This window comes from Eriocheir sinensis, chromosome 53 (genome assembly GCF_024679095.1).
Source record: "Eriocheir sinensis breed Jianghai 21 chromosome 53, ASM2467909v1, whole genome shotgun sequence".
Taxonomy (NCBI): domain Eukaryota; kingdom Metazoa; phylum Arthropoda; class Malacostraca; order Decapoda; family Varunidae; genus Eriocheir; species Eriocheir sinensis.
In genome coordinates, this window is record NC_066561.1 from 5873140 (window position 1) to 5899640 (window position 26501).

The window sequence follows — 26501 nt, forward strand, 5'->3', positions numbered from 1 at the left end:
GAAAATGATTGGAGAAAAAAATAACTATAGACAGATAAGATAACGAGAGAGAGAGAGAGAGAGAGAGAGAGAGAGAGAGAGAGAGAGAGAGAGAGAGAGAGAGGAAAAAAGATGGATGGAAATAGAGATAGATAGAGAGAAGAAAGAGAGAGGGAGACAGTGTGAGAGTTAGAGAGAGTGACAGAGGAGGAGAAGGAGGAGGAGGAGGAGGAGGAGGAAAACAATAAAACCAACAAGCCTTTACAATCACCTCCACTTAGTCTCCCCGCCCGGCACTTTCCTCCCCAATGTGTATTATTTGTGCGCGGCGGATGCGACCTACACTCCCCTCCCCTCCCCTCCCCTCCCCTCCCCTACCTTCCCTTCACGATCATAAGAGGTGGGGTGGGGTGAAGGAGGAGGAGGAGGAGGGGGTGGAGGAGATGATGATGATGATGAGGAGGAGGAGGAAAAGAAAGAGGAAGAGGAGGAAGAAGAAACCAATGAAAAATAAATTGCCTATTGATATTTTTACTTTTATAATGATCATTTGTCTTATATTTATTTTATCTATAACTTTAAATTTTCCGTATTTACTTACTAACTAATATTACTTCTACTACTACTACTACTACTACTACTACTACTACTACTACTACTACTACTACTACTACTACTACTACTACTACTACTATAATTACTAATGCGACTATTAAATCACTTTGAGGGTTACACCACTACACCTACCATAATCTCTCTCTCTCTCTCTCTCTCTCTCTCTCTCTCTCTCTCTCTCTCTCTCTCTCTCTCTCTCTCTACCACGTCCTTGCACACACACACACACACACACACACACACACACACACACACACACACACACACACACACACACACACACACACACACACACACACACACACACATGATAAACACCAGTAACCATCTTGTAGGACATCGTGTGGTTTATCTTCACGACAATCAAATTCCTGGGGGAGATATTGCTTTGGTCTCAGGGAATAGCCGCCTTCAGGTAAGTTGATTGGCTCACGGAGGTACGGCGCCAGGTAACGAGGCTAATGGGTGTCCTTAAGACGCGTCCCACTCAGGTATGTCAGGTATTTTTCCTTCAAGTGATCTTTTTGTTGTAATGTTTTTTTTCAGCCTTGGTTAATAGGGAGAAGGTTGGTGGTTTTAAAATTCCAATGATCTGTTTTTCACGAGAATGAGCTCAACTAAATGTTTTGTAATTGCTTTGTGTTTGTGGAAAGTTACAATGGATAAGGAAGTAGCTTTGGGGAGAAAATGAATGACTGAGTGAATAGAACAATGAATGAATGAAGCGTTATTTTCACGAGAACCATAACTGTTTCGTATTTGTTTTTTGTTTGTGAAAAGTAATAATGAATAAGGAAGTAAGTTGAGGAGAAATTGAATGACTGAAAGATTAGATGAATGAATGGATGAATGAATGAACCGTTATTTTCACGAGAACCATCATAAGTAAATGTTTTGTATTTGTTTTTTGTTTGTGAAAAGTAAAAATGAATAAGGAAGTAACGTGGGGAGAATTTGAATGACTGAGGGATTAGATGAATGAATGGATGAATGAGTGAATGTTTCGTTATTTTTCAAGAGAACCATCATGAGTAAATGTTTTGTATTTTTTTGTTTTGTTTGTGGAAAGTAATAATGGATGAGGAAGTAACGTGAGGAGGAAATGAACGACTGAGTGAATAAAAGAATGAATGAATGAATGAATGAATGAGTGAATGTTGCGTTGTGGAAAAATGAATGACTGAGGGAATAGAATGAATGAATGAATGAATGAATGTTGAGTTGTGGAAAAATGAATGACTGAGGGAATAGAATGAATGAATGAATGAATGAATGAATGTTGAGTTGTGGAAAAATGAATGACTGAGGGAATAGAATGAATGAATGAATGAATGAATGAATGTTGAGTTGTGGAAAAATGAATGACTGAGTGAATAGAATAATGAATGATGAATGAATGAATGAATGAATGAATGAATGTTGAGTTGTGGAAAAATGAATGACTGAGTGAATAGAATAATGAATGATGAATGAATGAATGAATGAATGAGTGAATGTTGAGTTGTGGAAAAATGAATGACTGAGGGAATAAAATAGAATAGAAGAATCAATGAATGAGTGAATGTGGCGTTATTTTTCACGAGAACACTCATACAATTTTTTATTATTTTTATTGAAAGGTGATAATGTAAAAAAAGAAAACGCCAAGGGACAAAAAAATGAATGACTATGTAAATAAAATAATGAATGAATGAGTTAATGAATGTTGAGCTTTTTAACGAGGAAACTCATAAAGTGATTTGTATGTTTTAATGAAAGGGGAAAAAATGCAGAGTGAAGCAGTCTGGGAAAACATAAATAAATAAAACAGATAAATAAATATAAATAAATAAACATAAACAATAAATAGAAATAAATAGAATAAATAAAATAACGAGATCCCAATATTAATGCAGAATTATGCAATGGAGAAGTTAAAAGATTGACTAGAAATGAAAGAAATGAGTTAAAAAACGAGAATAAGCAAATAGACGGAATCAGGGAAAAAAAATATACTGTAAATAAAGGAACGAAATCCCAATATTAATTCAGAGATGCAATAAAGAAGTAAAAAGACTGACTTAAAATTATGGAGTTAAAAAAAGACAAGCAAAAATAGAAACGATCAGTGAAGGAAAAATTAATATTGATTGTGCAAATAAATGAATGAATAGAAAATGGAAGAGTAAAAGAATGATGCAATAGAGAGTTTAAAAGACGGACTTAAAATTAATGAGTTAAAAAAAAGATAAGCAAATAGAAGGAATGAATAAAATAAATCAATAAAGAATACATAAAGAAGAACTAGAAAAGGAAGAAGAAGAAGAAGAAGAAGAAGAAGAAGAAGAAGAAGAAGAAAGTTAGTAGTAAATGTAGGAAAAGGAGTAGAAGCAGAAACAGAAGAAAGAAAAAGAAGAGGAAGATGAAGAAGAAGGAGAAGGAAGAAATAACAAGGAAGGAAGAAGAAGAAGAAGAAGAAGAAGAAGAACAACAACAACAACAACAACAAGAAAAAGAAAATTAGTAGTAAAAGTAGTAAAAGGAGTAGAAGCAGAAATAGAAGAAAAAAAGAAGAGGAAGATGAAGAAGAAGAAGAAGAAGAAGAAGGAAGAAAATAAATGAATGGAAAATAAAAAAAAGATGAATAAACAAATGAATAAAAAAGAACATTAAAGAAAAAGAAAAAGAAAAATGAGACTCCCAGATTTACACCGCAAGAAGAAAAAAAAATAAAAAAAAAATAAAATCTGATTATGATCTTTTACTCTACAACATTTTCACTTCCCCCTTTTTCTTTTGGTTTCATTTTCAGTGCCGGATTTTGTTACACTTTCCAGGATCTTTTTTTTATGTGTGAGGTCGTGTGACGAAACCTCGACGGGTGGAGTTATCGACTTGCATTCACCTCACGTTTTCCTCGTTCGTGGGAGTGAAGAGGAGAATGTTGTGATTGGTCCACCCGAGAATAAGGAGGAGGAGGAGGAGGAGGAGGAAGTAAGAGAAGAAGAAGAAGAAGAAGAAGAAGAAGAAAAAGAGAAAGAAGACGAACAACAACAACAACAACAACATCAACAACAACAACAGGAAGAAGAAAAAGAAATAAAGAAGTAAAGAAGGGGTAGAACAAGGAGAAGAAGTGAATGAGGAAGAAATAAAGAGGTAAAGGATAAGAAGAACAAGGAGGAGAAGTGGAAGCAGAGGAAGAAGAAGTAGAAAGAGAATTAAAGAAATAGTAAAAGAAGAAGGAAAAGGAGTAGACGAAAAAGACGAAGAAGAAGAAGGAAAGAAGTAGACGACGAAGAAGAAGAAAAGTAGAACTAGAAAAAGTAGAAAAAGAAGAAGAAAAAGAAGCAAAAGAAGAAGTAGAAGTAAAAGATGAAGAAAAAAAAAGAAAAGAAGAAGAAGAAGAGGAGAAAGAAGTAGAAAAAGTAGAAAAAAAAGTAGAAGAAGAATTAGAAGCAAAATAAAAAAATTGAAAGTATAATAATAATAATAATAATAATAATAATAATAATAATAATAATAATAGGAAGAAAAATAAAAAAGAATAAGAAGAAGAATTAGAAGAGAAAAAGAAGACGAAAAACACACACAAAAAAGATGAAGAAAATGAAGAAAAAATATAAATGAAGAGGAGGAGGAGGAGGAATTCAAGGTCAAACTTTCACTTTTTTCCCCTCCCCTTAAGTTGTCATCATTGCTCCTCCCGTGACTAATGAGTGTGTGTGTGTGTGTGTGTGTGTGTGTGTGTGTGTGTGTGTGTGTGTGTGTGTGTGTGTGTGTGTGCAATGAACGGAACGAATCAACGAAGATGTGTGGTTTATTCCCCCCCCCACTCTCTCTCTCTCTCTCTCTCTCTCTCTCTCTCTCTCTCTCTCTCTCTCTCTCTCTCTCTCTCTCTCTCTCTCTCTCTCTTTCTTTATCATATCATTCTTTGTCCATTGCATCACTACTTCCAACGCCCATCCTCCTCCTCCTCCTCCTCCTCCTCTTCCTTTCCCATCAACGTGAATTCTCCATCAATCTCTTCCCCCTCAAGGACCAGATCTTCCCCACGTCTCCCTTCTTCCCCTCCTCCTCTTGTCTTTTCCCATCTTTTCTCTGCGGTAAACACACCCTCTTCACATTTATTACCTCTTTCCATAAACCATTCTCTTTTTCTCCCCAATGGCCTCCTCCTCCTCCTCCTCCTCCTCCTCCTCTTCTTTCCCTCAACCTACATCTGTCAATCATACCTCTACTTTTCCTTCCATTCCTATTTGGCACGATTTCCCACTCCTTCGTCTTACATTGTAACCTCTCCTGTCTTCCATCCCACCAATTATCCTTCTATGCTTATTCCCCCTTCCTCCTTCTTTCTCTCTTGTCTCCCATCCTTTGCCATTATCCTTCTTTTCTTATTCTCCCTTTTTCCTTCTTTCTCTCTCGTCTCCCATACCTGCAGTCATCCTTCTCTTCCCACTTTCCCTTTCCTCTTTCCTTCCCTCTGTCCAGGTGAACGTCAAACCTGTGTAAGATTTATTGATTAGCCGACAGGTGCAAAATAATGTTACGAATGTTACTGCTGATGATGCTTATGATGTTAGTGCTGATAACCTATTTTTCTGACGCCGGGAGTAATGTTATTTTTATATAATTCAATAGTAAGGACTCACCACAAATATGCAGTACAGTTCTGGTCCGCTGATAACAGGAAGGACATTGAATTACTGGAGAGTTCAGCGACGCGCTACGAAAATGATTCCATCCTTAAGGGTTCAGCCGTATGAGGAACGACTCAACCTCTTCACGCTGGAAAATAGACGCTTACGAGAAGATATGATTCACGTCCAAGTACCTAAAGAAGTTCAGTAACGTTGACATTTCAAGTTTTTAAGCTGCAAACCAACTCAAAAACTTGAAACAACGGTCTACTTATTGAAGCGAGGCGATGTAGTACAGACATTGGGAAGAGTTTCTTTTCAAACCAAGTCATCCGCCGGGGGAAGAAAGGAAGAGGAAAATAACGGTAAAGAGAGGGGAGGAGATTAGCGAAGATGGGAAACTAAAGAAAGATGATAGGAAGATGAGCAGGGATTGGTAAGACCTTCCTGAAGAAGTAGCAAGTGCGAAAACAATCAGTTTCTTTATAAATCGAATCGACCGTTATTTCACTGCGTCAGGAGTAAACTGAACCTACGTACCAAGGTCCTTTAATCTGCTTTGGAGACACCACAGTGACAGTTAAGCGGATTAAATCATCAAAGCGGGCCTTCTGTTGCCAGTTTTTCCATGTTTCCATGTTTCTCTTTTCTCTTCATCATCTGCGGAATAGCTTTTGTTTATGTCCGAGATAATGGTAGCGGTTGTTGTTGTAGTAGCAGTAGTGGTGGTGGTGGTGGCGGTTAGCTGGTGGTGAAGGGAGGGGGAGGCGGGCCGTCAATATTATGCAACACGAGTCGGCAGAAAACGGAGCATGTGGTTGGCCATTTAGAGGGTTTAGTTAGCCAATGACCACATGGTGTTGTTCTGTAACAAATTTCGTGTGGGCCAACGACGGGAGGCGGAAGGATGGAAGAAGGAAAGAACTGTGAAGAGAGAGGAGATGAACGAAGATGGGAAACTAAAGGAAGATGATGGGAAGAGGAGGGATTGGCAAGACGAAAAGGGAGAAGAAAAGACGTGATGTGAACTCTAAAAAGACAAGATGAAGAGAAGAAAGGAAGGAAGAGGGAAAGAACGGTGAAAAGGGGAGGAGATTAGAGAAGATGGGAAACTAAAGGAAGATGATAGGAAGATGAGGAGGGATTGGCAAGACGAAAAGGGAGAAGAAAAGACGTGATGTGAACTCTAAAAAGACAAGGTGAAGGGAAGAAAGAAAGGAAGATAAACGTAACAGAGAGAAAACGACAAGATGAAGGGAAGAAAGGAAGGAAGGTAAACATAATAGAGAGAGAATGATGATAATGGGACGAAGGGGAAGTGAAGGAGAGACGAAACTAAGAGTGAAATGAAGAGGGAAGGAAGGGGAGAGGAGAAAAAAGAGGAAGGGAGAGGCAATAGAGGAGGGAAAGATGGAAGGGAAGAGGAAACAATAGGTACGTTTTTCTTGACTAGGTATTAACGCATGGGAAGGTGGAAGGGAAAGGAAAGGAAGAGGAAAGAAGAGATAGGGTGGATAGGGAAGGGTGGAACGGAGAAAGAAGGGAAAGAAAGAAAGAGGAAGGGAGGTATGCTTTCCTTTACGAAGCACGAAGGGAGAGGTGGAAGGGGAGGGGAAGGGGAGAGGAAGGGAGAGGTAGAAGGGAAAGAAAGGGAGAGGTGGAAGGGAGAGGTGGAAGGGGAGAAGTAGGGAGAGGAAAGGGAGTGGAGGGAGAGGTGGAAAGTGAGAGGCAGGGAGAGGAAGGGGAGAAAGGGAGGTGGAAGTGGAGGGAATGGGGAGGAAGGGAGAGGCTTGCTTTCCTTGCTCAGGTAAACGCGGGGCTAATGGGTCTTGAGTAACGGCAGGTAACACGCTCAGCACCTGACGAGCCCCACTTACCTGCCTAATCTCCTGCCGTCCCAATCCTTCCCACCCCCCGTTACACCTTTCCCAGTCTTCCCAATCCTTCCCATCCTCTACACATTCTCACTTGTCTTCTTCCAATCTTTCTAGTTCTTCCCCAATCGTCTAGGTTCTAACAATTATTTCCAATCCTTTCTAAGTCCTTATTTCTTCCTTCAGTCTTCCCAATCATCTGCACATTCTAATTCTTGTCTTCTTTAAATCTTTCTAGTCCTTCCTCAGTCTTCTTCGTCTTCGTTTTCTTCCTCTCAGACTTAACAATCTTTCCCTATTCTGTACACATTCTCATTCTCTCTCGTTTTTCTTAAATCTCTCTTTCTAGTCTTCCTTAATTCTTTGCTATGTTTCTTCCTCAATCATTTACTTCCTTATAACTCTTCCCAATCCTTCCTCAGTCCTCATTCATTCCCCTTAGCCTCATCATTTTTTTAGCATCTGCAGACACGCTCTCATTCTTTTCTTCTACAAATTCTCCTTGTCCTTTTTTTCTTCCCTTATAACTCTTCCCAATCCTTCCTCAGTCCTCATCTATTCCCCTTAGCCTCATCATTTTTTTAGCATCTGCAGACACGCTCTCATTCTTTTCTTCTACAAATTCTCCTTGTCCTTTTTTTCTTCCCTTATAACTCTTCCCAATCCTTCCTCAGTCCTCATCTATTCCCCTTAGCCTCATCATTTTTCTAGCATCTGCACACGCTCTCATTCTTTTCTTCTTCAAATTCTTCTTGTTCTTTTTTCTTCCTTACTCTTCTACGTCCTTGTCTTCCGCGCCCTTCCTCCGGCCTCCATTCTCCCATCCAACCTTTCCAATCCAGTAAACACTAACTCTTGTCTTCTTCAAGTCTTCCTGATTCTTTTTCCTCCTCAATAAATCACTTCCTTATTACTCTTCCTTGTTTTCATTTCTTATTCTCAACCTTACCAATTTTATACACACTCTTCATCTTCTTTTCGTCAAACCTTCCCAGTTCTTGTTTCTTTTTCCTTAATCTACGTTCCTATCTTCCGCACCCTTCCCTTTCAGCCTTTCCAACCCAGTAAACACTAACTCTTGTCTTCTTCAAGTCTTCCTGATTCCCTTTCGTTCTCAATCACTCACTTCCTTATTATAGTTCCTTGTTTTCATTTCTAATTCTCAACCTCATCAATTTTATATACACTCTTAATCTTCTCTCCCTCAAACCTCCCACGACAGCCCAGCGACTCGGGGTATACGAGGTCTTGGGTGTGAAATCTTGATGTGGAAGGGTCGCATAAGTTCGGAAAGACTATGTGCGACCCTTTCATGTCAACATTTCACACCCAAGACCTCGTGTTCCCGGAGTCGCTGGGTTGTCGTGGCTCAGAGTCGGTACATTGCGAACGGGGCTTTGGGGCTATATTTTTAAGCATTCTTGTGCCCAATCTCACATATTTGACGAGGCTTTCATGAGAGTTTTGGTCATTACCTTGGGTAGTTTTATGACCCTGGTGGTAGACTGACCCTTCTTCTGTACCATGAACCTAAAAACACAGTCGTTAAAATTCGGTTGATCTCCTTCTTGGCCTTTGGAAGTAGTTGATGTGGGAGGTGGAAGCGTTTAACAATGCCTACCTTAATCTTCTACGTCCCTATCTTCAGCGCCCTTCCCCGCCCGCCTTTCCTCCACTCCCAAGGCACACACACACACGCGCGCGGCTCTCCTCATCTATCTCCATCTCTGTCACCGCCACAAAACTCGCTTACTCAAGGCGTTCTAAGCGTAACTCTCTCTCTCTCTCTCTCTCTCTCTCTCTCTCTCTCTCTCTCTCTCTCTCTCTCTCTCTCTCTCTCTCTCATTATTCTTCATCTTTTTGTCCCCCTTCATACAACACATAATTTCACCATGTTTTCTTCCCTCTTCCTTTCGTTCCCGTATTTTTTTCTTTCTTTCGCTTATCCATCCTTCTTATCCTCCATGTTTCTATCCATCTTTCCCTTCATCAGTTTCACCCTTTATCCTTTTCGTCTTTTTACAAATCTGTCTTTCACGACCTTCATTCACTCTTTTTATCCTCATTACCTCTATGTATTATTCTTTACAGCAGTCGAATCATCTTTTACTCTCTTTGCCCCTCTATATATTTTTTCTTTTCTCCATTCTGTCTTTCACGACCTTCATTCACTCTTTTTTATCCTCATTAACTTTATGCACTATTCTTTACAGCAGTCGAATCATCTTTTACTCTCTTTTCCCCCTCTATATATTTTTTCTTTTCTCCATTCAGTAAATCCTGTAATCCTCATTTATATGTTACTTTCCTTCCTTCCCCCGTCCCTTTTTATCCTCATTAACAATACATTATGCTCTCCAACAATCGAATACTCTTTTACTCTCTTCGCCTCTCTATTTACTTTTTCTTTTCTCCATTCAGTAAATCCTGTAATCCTCTTTTATATGTTACTTTCCTTCCTTCCCCCGTCCCTTTTTATCCTCATTAACAATACATTATGCTCTACAACAATCGAATAATCTTTTACTCTCTTCGCCTCTCTATTTACTTTTTCTTTTCTCCATCCAGTAAATCCTGTAATCCTCTTTTATATGTTACTTTCCTTCCTTCTCCCGTCCCTTCCATATTTCCTTCGTCGCCCCAACACAAACGCTGATTCTATAGACGTCACACCTTCCGCGACCACATCGTTCCCGGAGGCCAGGTAAGTGTCTCCCTCAATTAAGGAAGGTGACGATGACGATGATGATGATGATGATGGTGGTGATGAAGAAACCGCGGCGGCTGGTTTTACTGATTTGCGCTGTTGTTGTTGTTGTTGTTAAATTTGCTCTTCCTTTCGCGTATGAGACGGAGCAGAAAGGGATGAAGAGGGGGAAAGGGGAAAGAAGAGGAAGAGGAAGTGGGAAAAATATATATAAAGAGAAGAAGAGAGTAAAAATGATGGAGATACGTAGATTGAGGCCCTTCTCCTCTTCCTCTTCCTCCTCCTCCTCCTCCTCTTCCTCGTCCTTCTCCCAGTTTATGCAATTAAGTACTGGCAAAGAAAACCGCAGAGAGAACTTTCCATCTTGCTGGTGTTGGGGAAAAAAGGGGAGGAGGAGGAGGAGGAGGAGGAGGATGAAGAAGAAGAAGAAGAAGAAGAAGAAAAAGAAGAAGAAGAAGAAGAAGAAGAAGAAGATGATGATGATGATAAAGAAGGAGACGAAGGAGAATAATAAGAATAGGAATAAGAAGAAATATAAGAAAAGAAGAAAACAGAACATAAAACACTAAAAAAAAACCCAATATTGCCGAAGAAAGAAAAAAAAATGAAGAAAAAAATAAACAAAGCCAAAAAAGCTAATCAAATATAAGAAGAAAAAAAAGATGAAAAGGAAGAATGAACCTAAACACACACACACACACACACACACACACACACACACACACACACACACACATCATCATCATCGCTAATTTTCTCCTCGTTAGCCACGCCAAGCTTTCAATAACGAACCAAGCAACACCTGGAGGCCCCACTTACCACCTGCGCAGACTCTAATTAGCAACACTCACCTTGGCACGCACGTACGCCTTGCCCTTGTAGGTGTGCACAGGTAGACGAGACCTCATTGGGACGCGGTGCACTACAAGGAGATATGACCCCCCCCCCGCCCCTTTCTCTATGTCTCTCTCTCTCTCTCTGTGTCTATCTATCTATCTGTCAATCTATCTATCTAAATATCTCCTGTTTCTTCCTTTCTCTTTCTTTCCTTACCTCTACTTCCTCTCCTCCTTTCCCTTTCTTTTCTTTACTTCCTTGTCTATTCTCTATCTTCTATTTCATTCTATCCCTATCTTTTCTTTTCTATTCTTCTTCTCCTTTTCTCTCTCTATCTCCTATTTCATTCTTTTCCTTTCTTTCCTTTCCTTTACTTCCTCTTGTCCCCCTTTCTCTATCTCTTCTATTTCATCCTTTCCTTTTCCTCTATTTCCTCTTCTCCTTTTCTATATCTCTCCTCCTATTTCATATTTTTCCTTTCTTTGTTATTCTCTACTTCCTCTTCTGTTTTTATCTCTCCTCTGCTTCATCTCTTCCATTCCTTTCCTTTCTTCTAATTCCTCTTCTTATTTTCTCTATCTCCGTTTCATTCTTTCTTTTCCCTTTCTTTCCGTTCATCTACTTTCTTTCCTCCTGTTCTATTTCATCCTCTCCCTTTCTTTCCTTTCCTCTACTTCCTCTTTTCTTGTTCTCTGTCTCTCCTTTTTCATCTTTTCCCTTTCTGTAATTTCCTCTACTTCCTCTTTTTTTATGTCTGTCTTCTACTTAATACTTTCTCTTATTTCCCCCTATACCCATTTCTTCCCTCTCCTCTACTTCCCCTTCTTCTCCCTTTCTGTATCTCTCTCAGTTCATTCTTTCTCTTATTGTTTCTTTTTCGTTTCTTCCCTTTGCATTACTTCCTCTTCTCTTCCTCCCATTCTCTACCTGCGGCTCACCTTAATTTTCCAGCCTATGTACACCTGCCCTCGAAGTCTACTACCTGGCCAGTGTGTGAATAGTTCCATTAACACTTTCGCCGGTCAGGTTAATGAGCGTGACTGCACAGGGCCAGCACCACCTCACCCCCCCCTACCCCCCATCACCACCCACCACCACTACCAACACCATTATCACCAGCACCACCCACAAGCATTACCATCATCACCTTCCACCACCACCAACAAAACCATTATCACCAGCACCACCCACAAGCATTACCATGATCACCTCCTACCACCACCACCATCAAAATCACTACCGCTGTTATCACCTATCACCACCAACACCACGAGAGTGAGAGTGAGAGAGTAGGTATGTGGAGGAACAGAGGAGGGAGAGAAAGATGCAGAGAGGAAGTAATGGAAGAACAAAAGAGGATGGGGAGGAGGAGGAAAGAGAGAAGTAGGCGCTTTAGGAGGGAACAGAAGGTAGAAAGGAAAATTTGACAAGAGGAGGAGGAGGAGGAGGAGGAAGATAATGACAAGAATATGCCTTTTTCTTTGTACAAGTATAGCAACAACTTCCTCCTCCTCCTTTTCTTCTTCTTCTTCTTCTTCTTCTTCTTCTTCTTCTTCTTCTTCTTCTTCTTCTTCTTCTTCCTCCTCCTCCTCCTCCTCCCCACCTGGAATACGCAGTGCTGTTCTTGTTCTCAGTTACAAAAAATGTCGTCTAATTTTTCAAGAGTGCAGCAACGCGCCCCATAAGTAATACCATTGTCGAGGACACAGCCGTATGATGAACGACTCAAACGACTCAACTTCTTTACGCTAAAAAGAGACAGGGTTGGGGAGGGGGGGGGGGGGAGAGAGGGGCGAGTAGAGGGTATTTGAGATAGGTCTTGGAGTATCTGATGAAGTTCCATAACGTCGACTAATTTAGGTTTTCTTGAGCTTTAAACTAACTCGATAACACAACTCGCCAATAACAACAATATAAAAATGGCCAACTGCTTCAAGCCTGCTAATGCAATCCAGACATCAGGGGGATTATTTTTTCTTGAATCGAGTCACCCACCACTGATCAGCCTTCCTGCAGAACTAGATAGCGCGGAACACTCAGATCACTTTAAAAATCACACTGACATTTACTTTGTCGCCAGAGGAGTGAATTGATCGTTTCTGGGCGTGCGTACAAGTGGTTTAGTAAGTTCTGCAGGTGACAATTATCAAATCACTATTATCATTAAATCACTAAAACAGGCTGCCTTGAAATACGCTAACAGGGTTTTTGTTGCATGCTCTTCCATGTTTCCACGACTTCTATGTGTCCAGGGTTTCCATGTTTCCTTCCTCCCTCTCTCAGAATCGCCGTCAGTTGGCAGCGAAAGTCCCGCTGGCCGCCACTAACTGCTGCTCAACCTACTTATCTGCTTCCTCCTCTCCATATGTCAGTTAATCTATTCGTCTGTCCATCTGTCAGTCCATCTATTCGTCTGTCCATCTGTCAGTCCATCTATTCGTCTGTCCATATGTCAGTCCATCTATCCGTCTGTCCATCTGTCAGTCCATCTATTCGTCTGTCCATCTGTCAGTCCATCTATTCGTCTGTCCATCTCTCAGTCCATCTATTCGTCTGTCCATCTCTCAGTCCATCTATTCGTCTGTCCATCTCTCAGTCCATCTATTCGTCTGTCCATCTGTCAGTCCATCTATTCGTCTGTCCATCTGTCAGTCCATCTATTCGTCTGTCCATCTCCCTGGTTTCCTGTTTGGGACGTGTACTTTACTTCTGTTTACCTCTCTCACCCAATATGCCGAAAGCTATCAGTCCATCCACCTGTGTTTTCATCTACCTCTACCTGTGATCACCGCCGATAGAGGAAACACATTAAAAGTAACTAGTCACTTTAGTTATTAGTGATCACAAACCACAGACCGTTTCAACTTCCCCATACATGACAATTGTGCTCTTTGTTCTCCAGTCGTCCCTCGCCTGTTACCGCCTACTTCTCGGTCCTGCCGCGGAAACGCCAATGAAGCGTGGACGGGGCGGAGGCAGCCTGTCCAGGTGTGTTGCGAGGGATCGGAGCCCCCATAGAGGGAGCGTATGGGCCCTGCATATATAACCAGGGAGTGGCCACTAAGGACCCACAGTACCGCCCTGACCCTTGAGACGCGAGGACGGCTTGCTGGCTGGCGAGGGAACATGATGGTGATGCAATGGATGGTGAGTGGCGGAGGAGGACTCATGATCGTGTCCATTAGTGACTGATCTCTTTCTCGTTGATGTGGAACTTTAAACAATCCGACGGAAAATAATCATGGAGTATATTATCATAATCACTGCAATAATTAGTTGACATTTATAGCATTATATTCTTTACTTCCCATCCTCAATGAAGTTTATCCTCCTAGTGGTGTGTGTCACTAAGCTTAACTATTACAAGTGCTTTCCAAAGCCGGCACTGGCCATCAGGGTGATAGCGCTGGGGCAGAGTTTGTGGGTGTTGGCCTGGTGTGGGTCATGTAAGCAGAGGTCCTGTATGGATAGCCAGGTGAGGCACTGCCACCTCACCTGCCTACCCTAACGCCCCTTCCTAACCGGCTCTTCCCGCCCTCAGACGTTCCTCGGCGTGGTGGTGGTCGCCGCAGCCGACGGCTCCGGACACTTATCGTACGGCGCCCGCCCCCCCGCCCCCCACCATCACCCCGAGCCCTCTTACGGCCACGAGCCCGAGGTCCCTGCCTGCGCCGACAACACCACCAAGCCGTGGTGCCTCGAGGACACCGAGTACCCGCTCTACGAAATCAAGCACGCCATCCAGTACCACTTCGCGAAGGTTATCGATCTGTACGCCGACGTGGCGGACCTCAACACGGAGCTGTCGGTGGAGCGGCCCGACACCCTGGACGAGGAGACGTACCTCTGCCCCTCCGAGACCGCCTACGTCAGGCCGCTGCGGGCAATCAACACGGACGGTAAATGGCGTGTCATCGTGAACAACGTTGAGACTCACTACAAGACCCTGACGCAGACGACCCGCGTGGAGGAGTGCCTCACCGCCGGGGACGCCTGCCCGCTGGTGCCTGAATGCCACGACTCCTCCTGCCTCCAGAAGTCCATCTACCACCGCTTCCTCGTCTTCGACCCCTACGACCAGTACTTCCCCTTCACCATCGAGACCTTCAAGCTGCCCGCCAGCTGCGCCTGTCTCCTCGGCGCCTCCACTCTCGACCACTAACACCAGGACCATGCGATAGTTCCTACGTAAGACAAGACAACGACGACGACGAGGAAGAAGAAGAAGAGGAAAAAGAAGAAGCAGAAAAATAGAGGAAGAAAAAGAAGAAAAGTAGTAATAGCAGTAGTAGAAGAAGAAGAAGAAGAAGAAGGAATAACCACAACTCTCCCCTACACGCCTCTTCTACAGGCGAACGTGAAGAAAGCAGTTCTCTAGTCATCTCTTCTAATCGCTAGTTTGTAGGTTAATGTATTCTATTGTTATCATTAAGTCTGTGCCACGTCTTAATCATGGGCGTGAATAAAGGTAAAAAAACATATACCTTGACTTCTATTTTCCTTCCTCCGTACGAATATATATCAATTACTTCAACTTCTCTTATTCCTCATCCCTTCGCTTATTTTCCTCTTTCTTTATATATCTGGTTGTCATTCGTATTACCTCTCACTATCTCTATCTACCTACCTGTCTATCTGTCTATCTATCTATCTATCTCTTTCTCGTTTTCCCTGTCTCAAATTATTCCGTCCTTTTCCTCACCCCAAGACACATTTCCATATTTTTTTTTCACTTCGGTAACTTTCCCTTCCCATCGGCAATGAACATTTTTTCCCTTCCTTTTTTCCTTTCTTTTTCCTTTTCCTTTCTTTTTCCTTTCCTTTCCCTTTTCCTTTCCCTTCCTTTTTTTCCCTTCCCATCGGCACTGAACATTTTTTTTTCTTTTTTTTTCACTTCGGTAACTTTTCCTTCGCCTAACCGATCAGCACTGAACCACATACCCATTAAACTACAATACAGCTAAATAATGATGGTGACGACGATGAAGAGGATGGTGTTAGGGAAGATGACGAAAAAGATGAATAGGAGAAGGTCAAAGATGATGATGATGATGATGTGTTATGGAAAGGTCGAAGCACTGGAGATGGTGAAGATGATGATATTGGTATTGAAGAAGATGGTGAAAAAGGCGTATAAAAATTGTGTAAGAAAGTGATGAGTAAGTTCGAAAAGATGGTGAAAATGGCGTATAGAGAAAGATGTAAGAAGGTGATGATGGTGATGGAGAAGGTGAAGATTTTTTTTTTAACAGACAAGGACACAGCTCAAGGGCATCAAAAAAAGGCGTAAAAAAAAAAAAAAAGCCCGCTAATCGCTGTTCCCACAAAGATAAAATTAATAAGTAGCCAAAAGAGAGGTCAGCTTCGGGAGATAAAGAAGGCAGTGGAGGGGATGTTGAAGGTGCTGCTGGAGTGGACGTAGGTGGAGAGGAGGAGTGCATGTTAAGTCCATTTTCTTGTTGTTTCATTTACATCACTCTAGTAAGGGTGGTCGTGGTGGTAGTGGTCGTGGTGGTGATAGTATTAGTTGGAGTCGTGGTCGAAGTCTTTGTCGTAGTAGTAATGGTAGTAGTAGTAGTAGTAGGAGCAATAGTAGTAGTAGTAGTAGTAGTAGTAGTAGTAGTATTAGTAGTAGAAGTAGTAGTAGTAGTAAGGAGGCGGTGGCCGAGTGGTTAGCGTGCATGCGTGGTGAGCCCGTGGACATGGGTTCGAGTCCCACCGAAACACACTGATCTTTCAACCATCACCAAGTGTCGGAAGATGACCCACAAGCTGCCCAGGCCTTCAATCAACCGTAACTTCAGCGACATCATTCAAGAGGAGCACCGGGGGGCAGCATGAGCCAAGCAGGAGTCAAACATCACGGCAGACACTATAAATTAAATTCGCCCGCGCCACGAACGAGCTGGGACCGTCCAAGAAGCCCCTCAAGAGAGCCTATTGGCGCTATAGACAGAACCTAGAAAAAAGTAGTAGTAGTAATAGAAGTAGTAGTAGTAGTAGTAGTAGTAGTAGTAATAAAGTGATAGTGGTAGTTAGTAGTATTAAGATGATGATAATGATGATGATATTGATGATGATGGGAAGGAGGAAAATGATGGGAAAATGATATAGGTAAAGAAAGCGAGAAAGAGGAGAAGGAGAAGGAGGAGAAGAAGACGCAGGGACGAGTACTTTTACCTGTTATTATTGCGGTGTTTGTTTCTACAGGTGAAACGCCCGCCCCCCCCTTCCGCCCCCCCTCACCCCCCTGCACAGGTAGTCCGTTTACCTTCAGTGCCTCCTTCATTGTGTTTAGCGGAGGAGGGACCTTGATCTACTCTCTCTCTCTCTCTCTCTCTTTCACCTAACCGAAACACAAACACAAACAAACGAAGATACACACACACACACACACACACACACACACACACACACACACACACACACACACACACACATACACACTTAGACAAGAAATAGTTTTTTTTTCTAAATAACATTGTTTTAATCTTTAGTTTTTTTATGTATTTTATAAATCTATATTTGTTGCATTTCTATATTTTCTTTTATTTGTTGGAGTGTCTTTTATTTCACATACAAGAAAGGAAGCAAAGAGGTAGGAAAGAAAAAAAAATGCCCATTAAATGTTGCTAACAAGTAGAACGTTGGGGAAAAAATGCAGCTCCAGAAGATATGAAAGAGTTGTATTAGCAGAAATGTTAAAAAAAAAAAGTGTTCCAAAGCTTGCCAGTATCAGCTCTCCTTCCTTCCCCCGATACTTGGCTAATTCCTTAAGCCTTGCCACGCTTGTCACAACACCTTCCCTTTATCTAAGTATTAACTAATCGCTCGCTTTCCGCGCCACTCGCCACGGACCGCAGCGATCACCACAGCGGCCTTGAGTCCCTGCCGCGGCGCCGACACCTCCCGCTTAACAGCCCATTCGGCAATTAGCGGGTTGAGGCCCAGGGCTGGCCAGCTTTCGGGCTTTCGTCACGACTCTCGCGGTTCTCCTGAAGGCGGGGACGGAGATTGTTGCCTATATAGCCGCGTGAGGCGTGGCGTCCGGCAGTACCAGCCAGTACCCCGAAGCAGCAGCATGTTCAGCAGACTCCTGGTGGGTCGCCGCGTGCCGCAGGATGCTTAGTGATGCCTGTAGTGTTGTCTGCGTCAGGGAGTCGTCCGTGCCTCGGGTTAACGTTTGTTTGTCTTCCAGGTGTCGTTGGTGGTGGTGGCCGTCGCCCTGGCCGACCGGCAGGCCAGCGTCGGCTTGCGGAGCCAGAGGTCGACAGCCTACGGCACCCGCCATCCCCCCGCCTACCATGCCCCCCACCATCCCCGCCACCCCCACCCCCAACCCTCCTACGGCGAGCACCCCGAGCCCGCCTGCGCCGCCAACACCACCAAGCCGTGGTGCCTCGAGGACGCCGAGTACCCGCTCTACGAGATCAAGCACGCCGCCGAGTACCACTACGAGAAGCTGCTGTCCCTGTACGCCGACGTGGCGGACCTCAACACGGAGCTGTCGGTGGAGCGGCCCAAGACCCTGGACGAGGAGACGTACCTATGCCCCTCCGCCACCGCCTACGTCAGGCCGCTGCGCGCCGTCAACAAGGAGGGCAAGTGGCGCGTGGTCGTCAACAACGTGGACGTCCACTACGAGACCCTGACGCAGACCGCGCGCGTCGAGGAGTGCCTCACCGCCGGCGACGCCTGCCCGCTGGTGCCCGAGTGCTACGAGTCCTCCTGCCTCCAGAAGTCCATCTACCACCGCTTCCTCGTCTACGACGCCTACGACCAGTACTTCCCCTTCGCCGTGGAGATCTTCAAGCTGCCCGCCAGCTGCGCCTGCCTGCTCGGCGCCTATACCATTGACCACTAATCCCATGGCATGACGACCTAACCTCCCCCCTCACTATCTAATCACCAGGAATAATCGTATTTATCATGTATTAAGAAGCAGATTTATGTAAACTTTCCCTCAAAGACAAGAACTCTCGCCCTCAGCTTCCCTCAACAGCCTCTCCTTCGTGGCGGTCGCGGTACGTAAAGAAAGCAGTTCTCAGCCTCTCGGAGCGAGGAGACAACGATAAAACAACAACAATCGCCACCAGGACCTTCAACATACATTTTCTTGCTGTTGTTCACGGTTTACTTTCATGACCATGAGGGACAATAATATACTCTGCCTCCAAACGCTGTGCTCTTCTTCATGACCCTAATGATCCACTCTGCCAGCCTCGTGTTCCTTCATCGTGCTCGTGACTGGAGGCTCAAATATCATAATCTGAAGGCGCCACGTCATTAGGAATCATAGTATCTCCTCTTGAATAAACGAAAACATTTTAAGGGATGCAGTATAAATGTTGAAAAGGATGCTGCAACATTATGGGTTAAAAAGGAAAATCAAAGTCACAAAGAAATTCTAGGACAGTTTATGACAAAGTGATATTCCCGTTCTGCAAGAGGAAGAGTCATTACGCAATCTTCCTTCATCTGTATTTCCTCCTGCCTACGACTTGAACTCTTTCAAGAGGAGGGTATCAGGACACCTCTCCTCCCGAAATTGACCTCTCTTTTTGGCCACTCCATTGACCTCTATTCAGGAGCAGTAAGTAGCGGGCTTTTTTTTTAATATTTTACTTTACGCCCTTGAACTGTCTCCTTTGCTGTAAAAAAAAAAATACTGAAAGAAATCCTAAATACTGCTTCACCTGACCCTGACGTTTGCTACAATAGAGGCAGAATGGGAGGCCGGGGCAGCTGTCTCGTATTGCACACGTTGCCTTACGGGTACAACGCGGACAATGGCGGGGAACATATGGGACGGAAAAGAACGGGACAGGAGCACTTATCGATATGGTGAGGTGGTGGGTGGACGGCCGCTGGCGACACCTGACCTTTCCTGCGACAATTCACGTGAGAAACCAAATTGTCAAGTCCGTTTTGGCGTTGGCTCCCGCGGGTCCATTTCTCCCCTCTGCTCTGCCACACAGTCCCAACACCTATTTTCTCCTCTCATATGTTACCTATACCTTACAGATGAGAGGAAGGGATAGGTGTTGGGAGTGTGTGGCAAAGCAGAGGGGAGGAAAGGACCCGCGGGAGCCAACGCCAGACCGGCCTCGACATATTTGGAATACTATAGGTAAACGTTATGGCAAGATCGGCTGACAGGCAGAGTTTTGTTATGGATTGTCAAGCAGCTTCGTTTCTTGGGTTATTTGAGTGTCTGATAGATTATGGTTCGTGAGACTTGTTCTGAAGGCGAGTGGAGTCATTTTTTTTTTACAGCAGGCCTCGACATATTAGAAGACTATAGGTAAAGGTAATGGCAAGATCGGGTGACAGGCAAAGCTTTGTTATGGATTGGCAAGCAGCTTTGTTTCTTGGGTTATTTGAGTGTCTGATGGATTATGGTTCGTGAGACTTGTTCTGAAGGCGAGTGGAGTAACTTTTTATTTTTTATTTTTTACAGCAGAGGAAACAACTCAAGGGCAACAAAAAGACAGTGTAGAAAAAAAGCTTGGATATAGTAAAGACAGATAATTCAGTTTTTTTTTAAGTGTCTGCGTAAAGATCTGGTGAGAAGAAACATTAATATAGAACTTGAAAAATCTAAAGATGAAGACTGAAATTATTGGATTGTCTAAGAGATTGACTAATTGATTTATTGATTGACTGATGAAACTGAGGATTGAAATTGCTTACTTGGAACGAATGAAGGTAAGCAGAATAACAGACTCAGGTGTTTGGATTGCCTGAAAGAAAATCTGATGGGAAAAAACAGCTATATAGAACTAGGAAATATTACAGACAGACTCGAGTTTTAGATTGTCTGAGAGAAAATCTGATAGGAAGAAACAGCAATACAGAACTAGGCAATACAGAACTAGGAGATATTAAAAACAGACTCGAATTTTAGAATGCCTGAGAGAAAATCTAATGGGAAGAAACAGTAATACATAACTAGGAAAAATTAAAGACAGACTCGAGTGAAAATCTGAAGGGAAAAAACAGTTACATAAAAATAATAAAAAAAAAAACAACGAAGAGAAGTGAATGGCATAGCAGGAACAGCGACCCCATATGAAAGATAGGGAGAGATGAATAATAATAATAACAATAATAATAATAATAATAATAATAATAATAATGAAAGAATAGCTAGCATTCCGTAGTCGCTGACGTCATACGATACACAGAACGACAGATATAAAATGATTGACCTGGGATGCACATGACTAACTAACGATGACGCTGAGTGATAAAAGTTGATATAGAAAGTGAGTTAGGTAAAAATAGAACATGGATGCTTACTAACGGTTGAGGAATTTGACCTTGACGAGAATGCACATAATGAGTGTCTGTCTGTCTGTGTGTCTGTCTGTCTTCTCTCCGCTTCATTAAAATTACGCGCATAGTTCTTTCATCATCCTTCAATTTCCTTCAATGTTATCATTCCCTCTCTCTCTCTCTCTTTCCCTTTCTCTTCCTCCGTCCCTCACATTCCATTCACTTTATTTCCTCTCTCTCTCTCTCTCTCCCTCCCTCTCTGTTAGCTCTTCTTGTTTTTCTCTCTCTCTCTCTCTCTCTCTCTCTCTCTCTCTCTCTCTCTCTCTCTCTCTCTCTCTCTCTCTCTCTCTCTCTCTCTCTCTCATCATACATTTTTCCTAACCCTTGTCTTTGCTTGTACACTTCCTTTCATTATTTTCCTCCTTTTTTCAACTTTTTTCTTTTCTTTTCCTTTCCTTCTCATGCATAAATTCACCCGTTTTCTCATTCCTCTTCAAAATCATTCATTCCAACACTTTTCCTACATTTATTCATTCCTCTCTCTCTTCCCCTCTTTCTCTCTGCCTCTACTCCCCTCCTTCCCTTCTTTTCATTAGTTTCCCCTTTTTTCAACTTTATCTTTCCCTTTCTCGTACATCAATTCATCCCTTTTCCAATCTTTAAATAATCATCCATTTCTATATTTATGTCTCTCTCTCTGTTTCCCTCTGTCTCTCACCCCCCCCCCTCAGGACAAGGGCACCCTCCTCCACTCTCCATGTCAGCAGTTACGAAAGGACATGAAGGCACCCCACACAGCCCTCAAGCGGGACAAAAGAGCATCGACTGACTGGCGCATTTTCCCGTCAATCGCATTTCGCTGGATAATGACGCGCGATTATGAAACTGATGATCGATGAAGATGGGTGGTGATGGGGGGGTGCCTATCTATCCTATAACCGGTCTTCCCCTCCTCCTCTCCTCCTCCTCCTCGAGCGTAGTACATATAATGGCTGCAGGACGAGGACAAGCTCACAGTCTCAGTCTCAGTCGTCAGCAGTGAGGTTCAAGTTTGAGTTCGAGGATGACTCTTGTGATTTGGGTGAGTGAGTGGACGTTGTGGGGAGTGATGATGGGGATTGGCTTACGATGACAACAACAACAGTAATAATAATAATAATAATAATAATAATAATAAAAGTAATAATAATGATAATGATAATAAACAATCATAAGCATATCGTAATGGTGTTTAGAGTCCATTTCTCTTTGCTCTGTGATTTTGGTGCATAACTTTAGCTGTTTTCTTTTTTCTTATTGATTTTCGTGTATAACTTATTCTATTTTCTTTGCTCTTTACGATTTTGGAGATTTATTGAGGAGGTAGTCATGGCAACACAACTGGACTTTGGTGAACAACTTACATACTTTCTTTGCTTTCATGGATTTCGATGCATAACTTAATCTCCCCTCCACAAAAAAAAAACTTTCGCATTTGCTTCATTCCCCTTAATACAGCATACGTACATACTAACAGCGTTGCCAGATTATCGTATTCACCGCACTGCATTTCCCTGCTTTAAACCATTACCATCGCAAGGGGACACCAATACCAACCATCCCAACTTTAACTACACATGCACATAGCTATTTTGGCGGAGGACAAAGTTTTGGGTCGAAAGTCGGGAAACAGAAACTGAAGAATATAGGTCGGTATTATAAGTCACTTTGGTTCCTCACGTCAGCTATTTCTAAAGGTCAAAGAGGGGGTCAGTCGGGTTCTAATGAGTGTTTCTTCAGGTTCACGGTACAGAGGAAGGGTCAAACTACCATCAGGGTCATAAAACTACTCCTGGAAATGCCCACAACCCCTAAGAAAGCCTTGTCAAATAGGTGTTCTTGGGCGATGAAATGTCTTATATTGTGACCCATAGTGATCTGGCAACGGTGCATACTAATCCTCTACTGTTATCGCTTGTCCCGTCCCTCTACTACAGTTCCTAGCGGCGGCGATGTGCCTGGCTACTGACGGGGCGGCGGAGGAAGACTTCAGCGGGAACACAGACGAATACAACAAACTCCAAAACCTGAGCCCGGTGAAACGCGGGGTTCTGGGAGGCGGGTACGGGCATAACCACGGGTACCGGTGTGGCGCATACGGGCACTCACACGGCAACACACACGGGTACCCACACGGCAACGCACAAGGCTACGGGCACGGTTACGCATACGGTCACGGGCACGGGTACACTCATAGCAAAGTCCCCGCGAAGCCTGAGCCAAAGGTCCCCGCCTGCGCCGCTAACTCAAGCCGCCCCTGGTGCCTGGTGGACGCTCAGTACCCCGCGCAGGAGATCCAACACGCCGCGGAGCTCCACTTCCACTCCCTCCTTCCCTTGTACACCGACGTGGCCAACCTCAACACCGAGCTCTCCGTTGACCCTCCAGTCTATACCCTGAAAGACGAGACGTACCTCTGCCCCTCCTCCACCGCCTACGTCAAACCCCTCCGTGTGGTGAACGCTGAGGGTCGCTGGAGGATCGTGGTCAATGGTGTGAAGCTGTACAAGAACACCCTCACGCAGACGGCCCGTGTGGAGACGTGTAAGGCCCCCAGAGCGTCGTGTCCCAAGGTGCCGGACTGCCTCAAGTCTTCCTGCCGTGAGAAGTCCGTGTACCATCGCTTCCTCGTCTACGACCCCTACGATCTTCACCTCCCGTTCGGTATTGAGTCGTTCAAGCTGCCGTCTGCGTGTGCGTGTTACCTCGGAGCCTCGCCTATCCCCGGTTGATCTGACGTCTTCCTCCACCCCTCTCTGCCACCTGTCTCCTAACTCCACCTCTCACCTCCACCTGTCTCTTATCTCCACCTACCTCCTAACCTAACCTAACTTAACTCTTACTCATCTCCACCTATATGTATACCTCCTAACCTATCATAACCTAACCCAAACCATTTTTACCTCCACAATTTTCTCTCAATAACACTAATAGCTTGTTCTAACCTACCCTACTCTATCCTACCCTATCCTAGACTACTTAACCTAACGATCCAACCTCACCAAACCTAACCTGGCCTAACCTAAACCTAACCTAACCTAACTTCCATCCATATCTTCTATAACGAAGCTCTCATGAAAATCAGAATTAGCATATATTTCTAACCAACAAAGTTAAATATTCTCTACCCTCCTCTACCTCTACTTTCCTCTATTCTCTACTTCAAAAAATCACTCAATTCTACTTTAAACATCTACCGTTGCCCTTTAATATAGCTGCCCTTTCCTTCAAGTTTAACCCATATCAGTGCCTTCCTTTCGCCCCTAGCCAAAGCGATCTATCTCCTCCCACCACCATGAACCCGAAGACTCCTCCTCCTCCCTCTGAATCATTAACCCCGACTTCCACCTTCTCGCTATCTTGAAACCGCAACCAAGAAAAACCGCAACCCCTCTCCCTAGAAGACCGCAACCCCTCTCCCTAGAAAACCGCAACCCCTCTCCCTAGAAAACAGCAACCCCTCTCCCTAGAAAACAGCAACCCCTCTCCCTAGAAAACAGCAACCCCTCTCCCTAGAAAACCGCAATACTCCTTACATTATCACCCAGAAAAACCTCACTTCCTCTCCTACTGCCGTCCATTAAAACCGCCCCCCCTCACACCAGAATCCCCAATGCCCCTTCTAGTACCACCGGTAAAACCCCTCCCACTCCCAGACAGGAAAAGCAACAACAGCCCTCCCCTCCCCATCTATAACTACAACACATTCCTTTTCCCTTTCTCAGCCTTTCACCCCAAACTATCTCGACGGTCTAACACGTTAATATAATAAACACCACCACCAACAAAACCTAACAAGCTCCCTTCCACTTCAACACAGAAAATGACCCTCCACTTCACATCAATTTACGACTACACCTTTCCTTCTCACAACCTTTCACCTCCAGCAAACACTAACTCGAAAATCGTAACAAGCTACAAAGGAAAAAGCAATGTCCTTCTACTGCAACAATAACAACAACAACAAAAAATGACCCTCCACTTCACATCAATTTACGACTACACCTTTCCTTCTCACAACCTTTCACCTCCAGCAAACACTAACTCGAAAATCGTAACAAGCTACAAAGGAAAAAGCAATGTCCTTCCACTACAACACAAAAAATGAGCCTCCTCTTCAAATCTCTAACTCCAACACATTCTTTTCCTCTCTCGCCAACCTGTAACCCCAGAACCACTAACTAACTTGAAGGGCTTAACACGTTACAAAAACAACAACAATAATAATAATAATAATAATAATAATAATAATAATAATAATAATAATAGCAATGTCCTTCCCTTTACCACACCTCTGTATCTACATCTGTAACTATTAACACATTTTTCCCTCTCTCCAACCTTCAACCCCGGCACCACTAACTAACTTGAAGGTCGTAACACGCTACAAAAAGACTAATAAACGCTCTCTTAAACAACGCACTCCGCCTCCACGCTCATCACTCCTGCCGTAGTTAATAATTTTACTCGTGAATTTATTTCTCTCACGCGCTTCACTTCTCTTCACCTGGTCGTAAGTGGCGGTAATTCGTCTAATCGTTCACCTTTAATTAGTCAGCTCACCTTTACCTTGTCACCCAGAGCTCCCAGCGCCGCGGTACGTAAAGAAAGGCAGTTCTCTGGATGTAGCGGCTCGTGAAGTGTTTATTTTATTATTATTTTTTTTACAGTAGAGGAAACAGTTCAAGGGCAAAAAAAGGAAACAATAATGAAAAAAAAAAAGCCCGCTACTCACTGCTCCTGCAAAAGAGTCAAGAGAAGTGGCCAAAAGATAGGTCAATTTCGGGTGGAGAGGTGTCCTGATACCCTCCCTCCTGATACCCACTGTATACCTATTTTAAGCTTCCCTATTTCGGTTGCATGGAAGGTTAAGACTTGTGTAAATATTGTATGGCTCCACTCATTCAACTCTTTTCTTCTCCCCCCCCTCCTCCTCACCCTTCCTCCCAGTCTATTCTATTCTCTCCAGTCTTCGTCCACTTTCCATTTTTACTCATTCTCCTCTTTCCTTCTTCTCCACCCCATCCACTCTTCCTCTCTACTTCCAATCCACTTCCCAGTTCAACTCATTCTCCTCTTTCCTTCTTCTCCACCCCATCCACTCTTCCTCTCCGCTCCCAATCCACTTCCCAATTCTACTCATTCTCCTCTTTCCTTCTTCTCCACCCCATCCACTCTTCCTCTCCACTTCCAATCCACTTTCCATTTCTACCCATTCCCTTTTCAGTTACTAGGCTGAAACTACTACCATTTTTTTCTCTCTCTCTTTCTTTATAGTTTATTTACTGGCAGATTCTTAGTTTGAGTGTGTCCAAGAACAAATATCCAGTGTACGACAGGTGTGTATGGACAGGTGTAGCCAGGTGTGTTTAGTATGACGACGTATGCATTATATAGTCTGCTTCCGTGCTTGGGGTAAGAGAGTCAATTAAGTACCCATTATATAACTACGTGTTGTGTAGGTATGTGATTATGTATATGTATTTTCAACAGTGTTATGTATGCCCGTGTACGAGTGTGTATAATCTGCTTCCGTGCTTGGCGTAAGAG

General features: G+C 43.5%; 3 protein-coding genes across 3 annotated transcripts; all 3 read left to right on the forward strand.

The window, feature by feature from the left end:
* The first annotated feature begins 13166 nt into the window (after positions 1-13166).
* Positions 13167-15115, forward strand: LOC126983266 (neurotrophin 1-like). Its single transcript, XM_050835911.1, has 2 exons — positions 13167-13781; positions 14176-15115. The coding sequence occupies exons 1-2, from the start codon at positions 13662-13664 to the stop codon at positions 14794-14796; spliced, it is 741 nt and encodes a 246-aa protein (XP_050691868.1). The 5' UTR covers positions 13167-13661; the 3' UTR covers positions 14797-15115.
* A 2242-nt stretch (positions 15116-17357) lies between these two features.
* On the forward strand, positions 17358-18812 carry LOC126983270 (neurotrophin 1-like). The gene is made up of 2 exons (XM_050835916.1): positions 17358-17733; positions 17833-18812. Exons 1-2 carry the CDS (start codon positions 17716-17718, stop codon positions 18496-18498), a joined length of 684 nt encoding a protein of 227 aa, XP_050691873.1. The 5' UTR covers positions 17358-17715; the 3' UTR covers positions 18499-18812.
* Positions 18813-22471: 3659 nt separating this feature from the next.
* On the forward strand, positions 22472-25022 carry LOC126983264 (uncharacterized). Its single transcript, XM_050835909.1, has one exon. The coding sequence runs from the start codon at positions 22904-22906 to the stop codon at positions 23681-23683; it is 780 nt and encodes a 259-aa protein (XP_050691866.1). The 5' UTR covers positions 22472-22903; the 3' UTR covers positions 23684-25022.
* The last annotated feature ends 1479 nt before the right edge of the window (positions 25023-26501 follow it).